The 10578-nt window shown below is 39.5% G+C and overlaps 1 protein-coding gene across 3 annotated transcripts; it reads right to left on the bottom strand.

The window, feature by feature from the left end:
• Positions 1-1123: 1123 nt before the first annotated feature.
• LOC133534203 (uncharacterized) lies at positions 1124-6847 on the bottom strand. 3 transcript variants are annotated; one of them, XM_061873294.1, is made up of 3 exons: positions 5803-6847; positions 1988-2058; positions 1124-1549 (listed from the first exon to the last, which is right to left on the bottom strand). In XM_061873294.1, exons 1-3 carry the CDS (start codon positions 6515-6517, stop codon positions 1274-1276), a joined length of 1062 nt encoding a protein of 353 aa, XP_061729278.1. In that variant the 5' UTR covers positions 6518-6847; the 3' UTR covers positions 1124-1273. The 3 variants fall into 3 exon arrangements, with proteins under 3 accessions (XP_061729278.1, XP_061729277.1, XP_061729276.1); XM_061873293.1 differs by lacking the exon at positions 5803-6847 and adding an exon at positions 5516-5794 and having other exon boundaries at positions 1988-3903; XM_061873292.1 differs by lacking the exon at positions 5803-6847 and having other exon boundaries at positions 1988-5794.
• Between the last annotated feature and the right edge of the window lie 3731 nt (positions 6848-10578).

The following is a 10578-nucleotide window of genomic DNA, read 5'->3' as shown; positions in this document are numbered from 1 at the left end:
TAACTAAATAGGCTATTGATAATACATTCTACATTAAAATTTGCTACCGTTGTAAAAATCTATTAAAAATATATGCGAGTAACAAAATACACCACCGATATTACACGCTACAGCAAAATACGCTATCACGGTGAAACGCGAATAGGTGAAAAGCTACAAGGATTTTTTGATTTCGAGGTATACGACTAAAGAACGTGCTCAGTGTAGGGTTCCGTAGTTACCATTCTGTCAGAATAGGCTAAACGGGAGCTATTAGTAAGTATCTTAAATGGATGTATATATAAGGGAGTACTTTGCAGCGCTTTATACGTCTTTATACCATGAAGAAGACTTTTCACGATAATTTAACAGCTAAACTGATCATGTCCGCTATAGTTTTCTATTTCTACGATTTGTTTCATATTTTTAGACCTATGGTTCAAAACTTACAGGGGGGGAAGGATTTTTTTTCTTTCATATTCATTTTATCAAAAAGTGTTTGTTCAAAATCCCTATTAGTTTTGAAAGATCTTTCCATCAATACTGTACACTGTAGGTATACAAAAATAAATTTAGATTTTATTGTACGACTGTCGGATTTATTAATTTATTGTTCAGCGTTGGAGGTGATGGAGACCGAATCAAAGCAGAGAATTACAATAGTTATATTTAATGTTAACAGAAGGCTAGTTGCAAAAAGTGATTTAATCTACACACATGTAGAAGCTTATATAGTCGCGTACAGCGCCACACTATGGATTGTTTATGAACTATTGCATACATTGATATGGCTAAGCTTAGATAGCAAGTACACAAGGTTTCGGTAGATGTCACCTTAATTAGGTACATTTCATAGGTGGTGCCACCTACCGACGATAGAGAGACTTAATCTATCTAGATTAGGTAAGTAGGTATTTAGGTATTCTAATACCTAAACTTGTTAAGATAGGTCTTAACATTTTGCCACCCCTTGAAATAGTTAATGTTTTATGCGTAACATTAGGTATTTCAAAGAATAGGCTTTGTACATATGTATTTACCTATTAGTAAGTATGGGCAGAGTTCTTTGTTATGGATTATAGTTAGGTAATAACTTACATTAAAATTAGAGCTGTGCCCATTCTTATAAATGAAACAACAATAGGACATGTTTTTTATTTTAAATAGGGAGTAGGTATTCTAATTCTATACATAGGTATTAGGTAAGTAAGGTATTTAAGGTACTTAATCATACTTATTAGGTACTTAATTATAATTGTTTGAATGTTACATTAGGTTGGTAGGTATTTACTATTTATATAACTTGACCCGAAGTAGGTAATGGACAAATGTTATTGAACGCGCGTTGGATGTCTCCTCTGGTGGTTCGGATGATGGCTACCCTGGTGACGCCATCCCGCCCCGGCTGCGTCGCGACGATCTTGCCCAGCCTCCACCGGCAGGGTGGCAGGCGTTCCTCTCGTACCAGGACGACGGTGCCGGCTGCGAGGCTTGGGCCGCGCGCGCTCCTCCATTTCGTGCGTTCCTGCAGCGTTCCGATGTAGTCACGTGACCAGCGCCGCCAGAAGTCCTGGGTGATTTGTTGCAAAAGTTGATAGTGAGTTAATCGGTTTTTTGGTACATGGTTATAGTCTTCGTCAGGAAGTGAAATTGGTGCTTTTCCAATTAAAAAGTGAGCTGGCGTGAGGACAGGATAGTCAGGATTTGAACTAGGTAAGGGACACAATGGCCTTGAATTTACAATCGATTCTACCTGATGTAGGATAGTTACAAATTGTTCATAAGTTAACAAAGATAATCCTAACACTCTTTTTAAATGGTATTTGGTAAGTTTTATACTAGATTCCCATAGGGACCCCATATGAGGTGTATAGACAGGAATGAAACTCCATTTTATGCCCTCGTCTGCGCAATGAGATACTAGTTCGCTCGAGCTGTCCTGTAGGTATTTTTGTAAATCTTTCAGCTCGTTACTAGCCCCGTGAAATGTTGTTGAATTGTCACTCACCAACTCCTTCGGTTTACCTCTCCTGGCTGTGAAACGTCGCAGCGCCGCCAGGAAATTAGCCGACTCGAGCCCTGTAATTAATTCGAGATGAATTGCCTTCGTTGCAAAACAAATAAATACTGCTATATAGCACTTATAGACCTTGTAACCACGTCCTGTCCTATCTCTAATGTTATAAGGTCCTCCATAATCTATACCAGTGATAGCAAAAGGGGGAGATGGGTTTACCCTCGAGGGGGGTAAGTTTCCCATTATAGGGTTAGTAGTCTTTGGATTTGCTTTAAAACACGGAACGCATTTATTTACAATTTTCGAGGCTAACATTCTACCCTTTGTTGGCCAGATGCGCTCGCGAATAGTTGAGAGTAATAACTGAGGGCCAGCGTGCAAAGTACGTATGTGTGCGTTTGCCATCAGTAGTTTGGTAAGCGTGTGTTCGTGACTTAATATTAAAGGGTGTTTTTTTTCATATGCATAATGTGAAAGAGCGATTCGTCCGCCTACGCGAATGAGTCCGTCCTTCATGAATGGGTGTAAAGATAATATTTTTGATTTGTTAAGAACCGGTTTGTTGTTTTGCAACAATTTATATTCGTGTGGGAATGATTGCATTTGTGCATGTCTAATTAATGTGTGATCCGATTTTTTTAACTCGTCTACGGACAATGGTCCTGTTAACTTTCTATTGGGATTAATTGTTCGTGTTTTATTTTTTGTGTTATATATAAATCGAAGTATGTATGCTAATACATGAATAAGTGTTTTATCGCTTGACCACCTGTGGAAAAGATATTGTATCGTATCGTTAGATTTTGTGTTAATAGCCAAGGTGAGTGTTACATCTACGTCGCTCTCGGCTTCCGGTGCATGATCCAGTGACTCAGAATCCTGGGTCGGCCATGTGTCCGAACTTTGAGTTAACCACGCCGGCCCGGACCACCATAACTGGTTGTTTTCCAGCTTGCCTGGTGCTACTCCTCGGGACAAAAGGTCGGCGGGGTTATCCTCCGAGCGGACCCAGGACCAGTCGTGCTTGTTGGTAAGTGACAATATTTTTGTGACTCTGTTACTAACAAAACAAGTTAATTTAAGGTTACTATTTTTAATCCAACATAATGTTATTTTTGAATCTGACCACAGGTTGATTCTGGAAATGTCACATTTTAACGCTCGTTTTACTTTGTCTACATGTGTCGCGAGTAGTAGACTTGAACAAAGTTCCAAATTTGGAATAGTCTGGGACGTAATTGGGGCAATTTTGGATTTTGAGTAAAGTAGGTGAACTTGAATGTTTCCTACCCTATCGCTCGACCGTATATAAATGGCAGCGCCATAAGCTTTAATACTACTATCACAGAACCCATGAATTTGTATTGTGACATAATTAGGTATGACTGTACATCTCGTAATTTTCAATTGGTTTAATAAAAACAAGTCTCGATAGAATGTGTTCCATTCTTGAATCAAGTCTTGTGTTAATTCGGTATCCCAATCTAATTGAGCCTTAAATATTTTTTGGATAAATATTTTGGCTACTATAATTGCTGGTCCCGTCAAGCCTAGGGGGTCGAAAATGGACGAAATTACCCCTAGTACCTTTCTTTTGGTGATTGGGTGTGAAATTTGGTTTTCTTTAATAGTATACATAAGCTCATCTGTGTCACTAGACCACGCTAAGCCTAGAACCTTATGTGTTTTATCTCCAAATTCGATTGCAGATGTGTTTTGGTGTGTGTGTGTTCCGCTCACCCGATTTATGACAGCTTCGGAGTTGGACTTCCATTTCCGCAGCGTGAAGTTGGCGCCCTGCAGGATCTCGTTCACCTGTGTTGCAGTTTCAGCTACCTGATTCTCGTCGTCGCCGCCGGCGATAAAATCGTCCATGTAGAACTGGTTCGCTATGGCCTCTGCAGCTGCTGGAAACGTGTGTTGGTTCTCGTTTGACAATTGTAACAAACATCTGGTTGCTATATGTGGTGCTGACTTTAAGCCGAAACTTAATGTGGTCAGCATATAAATTTGGAGTCGTTGGTGAGTATTTTCCCGCCAAAATATGCATTGTAGGTATTGTTGATTTGGTTTCACATAAATACATCTGTACATTTTTTGTATGTCGGCATTAATAACATATTGGTACTTTCGGAACCGTAGAAGTATATTTATGAGTTCGTCCTGTTTTATTGAGCCTTTGTATTGGATATCATTCAAAGAAACGCCGTTATCGGTGCGGCAAGAGCAGTCAAAAACAATGCGAATAGGGGTAGAGGGGGAGTCGCGAAAAATCGCTTGGTGGGGTAGAAAATTACATGGGCCATCATAATTATCTTGTAATTTAATCATATGGCCAGCTTGTTCGAACTCGCGCATGAAATTCACATATTTATCTTTAAATTCGGGGTTCCGCTCGAACTTGGTTTCTAAAGTTTTGAACCTCCGATATGCTATGTGCCTAGATCGACCTAGTTTGGTAGGTGGTTGCTTTAATGGAAGTTCAATTTCGAAATTACCTTCAGAGTTGTGAGTGTGAGTTTTCAGAAATATATCCTCACATTGTTTTTCATCATAAGGTAAATTTGGTGCGGAACCCTCCTCTATTTCCCAAAACCTTTTTAATTGCGTTTCAACTGTAATTTTACATTGAATAGCAGACTCGGATTTTTTATGTACGGGACCCGTGACTAACCATCCCAGTCGCGAGCGCCTCAGAACCGGTAATCCGGGCCCGAGCGAATATTTACCGGTAAGTAGTAAATCGAAGAATATCTCCCCACCGATAAGCAAATCTACATCTTGAGCTAAGTTAAACTCGTCATCAGCTAACTTATAACGCGACGGAATGTGCCAACGTTGCACGTTTGGTATTTCGATATTGGTAGTACAAATTGTAGGCGTAATAAAACAGAACAAATTCGTTGTAAAGTTACCGTCTAAGGAATGCAATGTTACGTCACACGATTCTACGACGCTAGACACTTTTTCATTGAAACCTATGACGTTTAAGGCATTTTGTTCCTTATTTAATTTTAACCTTTTTGCCGCATTTTGGGTAATGAAATTTTCTTGGGAGCCATTGTCTAAAAATGCTTTTAGTTTATGCACATTGTTATGCTTATCCCTAACGAGCACTTGGGCTGTTGTGAGGAAAACTGATCTATTTTGCGCATTGTTTATTTGTTTTTCGATTATAGTGTTATTCGACAAGGTAGTCTCGATTTGACTAGAACTCGGTTGTTCGTCGATTAATGTTGAAATTGGTAATCGCGTTGGTATGGGGTTACTACCTACATGAGTGTTGGTATTTGGTTTGTGTAGTAACGTATGATGCTTGCCCTTACATACTCGACATGTACTGGCCCTGCAGTTTGTTAAGACATGCGTTCCGGACAAACAATTAAAGCATAATCGTAATTTATTCACGGCTCGGATTCGCGCGATAACGTTTAATGCAATAAACTTTGGACACTGATTAATATAATGTGTACTCGAACAATACGGGCACTGGTTGGATTTAAACTGTTTTGAGGTTACCTTAATAGGTTCGGACGTGGTTACCATGGCCTTCTTGGAAGTGCTGGGTGCGTCCGATGGTACTGCTGGGCTGGTCGCTTCCAGCCGGTCAGCGCGGTTCTTTAGAAAGTTTTTGAAATCCTGCAACGAAGGTAATTTTCTCAAATCAACACTATTCTCCCACTTTGATTGCAATCGGCTGTCTAACTTTTTAACTAGTAAGTGAATAATTGCGAGATCCCAATTTTCGGTAGGTACATTTAATGAACGCAAAGATCTCAAATGTTTGGAAATGTTATCGCACAGACCTCTAAGACCCGAAGGAGTTGACGGTACCGGTTCCACGTCGAACAAGGCTCGCATGTGGTTGGAAACTAAACGTTTAGGATTGTTATAACGTTCACAAAGCATCTGCCATGCGAGCGTGTACCCTTCCTCGGAGAAATCGAGCGAACTAATTACCTCGAGTGCACCGTCTCGTAAACAACTGCGTAGGTATTTATATTTTACGATCGGTGCCAAGCTAGCTTGATTGACTAGAGCATCAAATGTGTCTCGAAACTGCAGCCACTGCGTTAGGTCTCCATCAAAGCTAGGGAGGCTAATTTCGGGATATTTTATCGACTCACCGAGGGGTTGCTGCTGCGGGGCTTGCGAACTATGGTCAATTGGTGGTGATTCGGTATTTACTTTCGCCAGCAGCTTGCCCTTAGCGCTAAGTCGGTAAAATGTGTCCTCGAAAGACTCACGTTCGGCCTCTTGGGCCTCGATGTCACCTTCCTCGCTGCACAGTGTCTCGATCCGGTCCTGTGTCTCAGAGAAATCATGGTATAACTTTGGTAATTGATCTAGTCTTAAGCTTACGTCTAAAATTATTTCGGCCGTCAATGCGCTTGTGTCGATATTTTCTATGAATTTCTTAAATATAGTTAATTTTCGCTTATAGACGCCTCGTTTACATTTTAACTGTTTAATTTCTAACTCCCCTAGAGTTATTTTGGATTTTTCTGTCTCATTACTCATGATTAAGCAAACGATTACAATTTACAATTGGTAGGGAGATTAAACGATTACAATTAAATTTGGTAGGGAGATTAGGTAAATAGGTTAGGAATTGCCAGCTCACTTGCCTTCTCGATTGAAGCTCGTGCGCGTGGTGTAACTTGATGATTGCCCTCGCTTGGGCACTCCTTCTGCCTTGGATGTGGTACCACCCACGTGGTCCCTTTGGTAGTTGCGGTCGTCGTTCCCTGCTGCGGGCCGCGTGCCACGCACGTGGTTCCGCTTTGGTGGCTCGGTCGGCGCCTTTCGCGTTGGCTCAGGCCGCTCGATCGAGTGGTGTGGTCGCCTCCTAGTCACCTCTTTAGCTTCTTCAGGTCGGCGGAGCCCCACGCGGTCGCTGCCTACGTGGTAACGTTGCTCTCCCGGCCTAAATCAGGATACGCGGCGATTCCTCGACGTACCGGCTTGCAAATTATACTAAATTTACTAGCGATTCGCTTGTGAATACTGAGATTAACCGCGATTTAAACTAGGGGTCACCATATGTTCAGCGTTGGAGGTGATGGAGACCGAATCAAAGCAGAGAATTACAATAGTTATATTTAATGTTAACAGAAGGCTAGTTGCAAAAAGTGATTTAATCTACACACATGTAGAAGCTTATATAGTCGCGTACAGCGCCACACTATGGATTGTTTATGAACTATTGCATACATTGATATGGCTAAGCTTAGATAGCAAGTACACAAGGTTTCGGTAGATGTCACCTTAATTAGGTACATTTCATAGGTGGTGCCACCTACCGACGATAGAGAGACTTAATCTATCTAGATTAGGTAAGTAGGTATTTAGGTATTCTAATACCTAAACTTGTTAAGATAGGTCTTAACATTTATTCATGCCGAATTGTAGCTTTCTAGCACTAACAAAGCCTCGGACAGACAGACGGACATGGCGAAACTATAAGGGTTCCTAGTTGACGACGGAACCCTAAAAAAAAAGTGGCTATAGTTTGCTATACTTAAATACATATGTATATATTAACATTAGCATTAAGATAAAAATTGTCACTAACACATAATAATGATCCAAGTTGGTCGTGAATAAATAATTTATTATTATTATTATTGGACAGACAGACGGACATGACGAATCTATAAGGGTTCCGTTTTCTGCCATTTGGCTACGGAACCCTAATGAGCGAATCTCGGGTAAAAAAAAAGCGGCCAAGTGCGAGTCGGACTCGCGCATGAAGGGTTCCGTACAATTTAAGACGTATTAAAAAAAAAATCTTCTTACTAGATCTTGTTCAACATTTTACCACTTTGGACACACATTTTACCTACCACTTTGGAAGTGTCTCTCGCGCAAACTATTCAGTTTAGAAAAAAATGATATTAGGAACCTAACTATCATTTTTGAAGACCTATCCATAGATACCTTACACGTATATGTTTGATGAAAAAAATTTTTTTAAAATTTTATGACGTATTAAAAAAAAACTACTCACTAGATCTCGTTCAAAACAATTTTCGGTGGAAGTTTGCATGGTAATGTATATCATATATTTTTTTTAGATTTTTCATTCTGTTATTTTAGAAGTTACAGGGGGGGGGGACACACTTTTTTTCACTTTGGAAGGTTCTCTCGCGCAAACTATTCAGTTTAGAAAAAAATGATATTAGAAACATTAATATCATTTTTGAAGACCTATCCATAGATACCCCACACGTATGGGTATGATGAAAAAAATTTTTTTATTTTTATTTCATGACGTATTAAAAAAAAACTACTTACTAGATCTCGTTCAAACCAATTTTCGGTGGAAGTTTACATGGCAATGTATATCATATATTTTTTTTAGATTTTTCATTCTGTTATTTTAGAAGTTACAGGGGGGGGGGACACACTTTTTTCACTTTGGAAGGTTCTCTCGCGCAAACTATTCAGTTTAGAAAAAAATGATATTAGAAACATTAATATCATTTTTGAAGACCTATCCATAGATACCCTACACGTATGGGTATGATGAAAAAAATTTTTTATTTTTATTTCATGACGTATTAAAAAAAAACTACTTACTAGATCTCGTTCAAACCAATTTTCGGTGGAAGTTTACATGGCAATGTATATCATATATTTTTTTTAGATTTTTCATTCTGTTATTTTAGAAGTTACGGGGGGGGGGGGGACACACATTTTACCACTTTGGAAGTGTCTCTCGCGCAAACTATTCATTTTAGAGAAAAATGATATAAGAAACCTCAATATCATTTTTGAAGACCTATCCATAGATACCCCACACGTATGGGTTTGATGAAAAAAGATTTTTTGAGTTTCAGTTCTAAGTATGGGGAACCCCTAAAATTTATTGTTTTTTTTCTATTTTTGTGTAAACATCCTAATGCGGTTCATAGAATACATCTACTTACCAAGTTTGAACAGTACAGCTCTTATAGTTTCGGAAAAAAGTGGCTGTGAAAGAATCGGACAGACAGACGGACATGACGAATCTATAAGGGTTCCGTTTTTTGCCATTTGGCTACGGAACCCTAACAAGTGACGACGCGACAGATTTGGTTAACGATAGTGTGTATAGACATAGAAGTTATTGTGGCAAAATAAAGCAATTGAAAAAAAATCAAATATCGACATGTCTATTATCGATGTTACCTTAGCGTTATAGATATTTTTAACATGATACAAAAATCGGTCTGACGATGAACCAATCTAAAACCCATTTAATGACCAACAGCAAGAAGCACGAGGTGACGGTGGATGGGAACATTTTGCAATATGTCGACGAGTATACTTATCTAGGCCAGATAGTCTCCTTCACAGATCGCCAGGACAAGATCAGGAAGAAGATCAAGGAGGAAGGATCAGGAGGATTGATAGAAGGATCGAAAACGCCTGGCGGAGCTTTTGGTCTATGAAGGAACTCATGAAAGGTAAACTCCCAATTGCACTAAAGCGCAAGCTCGTCGACTTAATCTTACCCATCCTCACCTATTGTGCCCAAAACTAGTCATTAACTGAGGCGCAAAAATCACGGCTCAAGGTTTGTCAAAGGACAATGGAGCGGAGTATCCTGGGTATCCGAAGATCTGACAGGGTGAGGAACACAGAGCTTTGCTCCAAAACCCGTGTCGTCGATGTTGGGATGAAGACCGCCAGGCTTAAGTGGGACTGGGCTGGACATGTCTGCCGGATAAATGATGACAGATGGACTAAAATAGCCACTAGCTGGCATCCCCGCTGTAGTCGTGGCAGAGGCAGACCGAGAAAAAGATGGCGGGACGACTTGGATGCGTTTCAGCGGGACTGGCGGGACCTTGCTCAGCACAGGGAGGATTGGAAAGCTAGAGGGGAGGCCTTTGCCCAGCAGTGGGACACACAAATAGGCTAATAAAATAAAATAAAATAGCTACCGCGAAATACACAACACGTTCGATATCTTCTTTGATACACCCATTGGTAGTTTTCTTATTTTATTTGCACTGTACGTTTTTATTTTAAGATACTTAATATACGTAATAAATACTCATAAAATATAGTCGGATTTGTAATTGATTTTCATTCTTGAAATTTCCCGATAAATTACATCAAGTAGAATTTACATACTTTAATTATTAATCTATGATGTTATTATTTGTCGATGTTTCATTTTCTCAAGCACTCGGTTTTGCCACAAAAACTTCTGTCTGTTTGATGTATTTAGCAGAAAAATTACTAGATTTAAAGATATAATTTTGACATGACAATACCTTTGACAGCGAGAAATAGATCGATGGATTCTAGCGACGCGCGACGCGAACTCGGCGGCGCTGCAACTGAATCAAAAACATATGTAAAATATTTCTACGCCGATACATGCCGGCAGAATATGCTGTACACCTTCTATGTATTCCTTCTAAACCATACTTTTAGAAATCAGTTATTGAAATTGAAATGAGTTTTTGGAAAAAATATTTTTTTATTGTACAAGCTATTATCGCTGACTGTACTTTTTTTGCACAGGCAACTAATACTCATCGAGACAATTCTGGAAACCCCAAAAACATTTAGGTTGCGTTGTTTTA

Source organism: Cydia pomonella, unplaced genomic scaffold (assembly GCF_033807575.1).
Source record: "Cydia pomonella isolate Wapato2018A unplaced genomic scaffold, ilCydPomo1 PGA_scaffold_69, whole genome shotgun sequence".
Lineage (NCBI taxonomy): Eukaryota > Metazoa > Arthropoda > Insecta > Lepidoptera > Tortricidae > Cydia > Cydia pomonella.
This window is presented reverse-complemented; position numbering and strand designations above follow the sequence as displayed.

Excerpts from the sequence above, each read along its gene's own strand:
- LOC133534203 (XM_061873292.1), bottom strand. The coding sequence starts at position 5,542 with ATGGTAACCACGTCCGAACCTATTAAGGTAACCTCAAAACAGTTTAAA. Across the intron at positions 1,550-1,987 it reads GAGGTAAACCGAAGGAGTTG|GACTTCTGGCGGCGCTGGTC; the intron begins GTGAGTGACAAT and ends CAAATCACCCAG.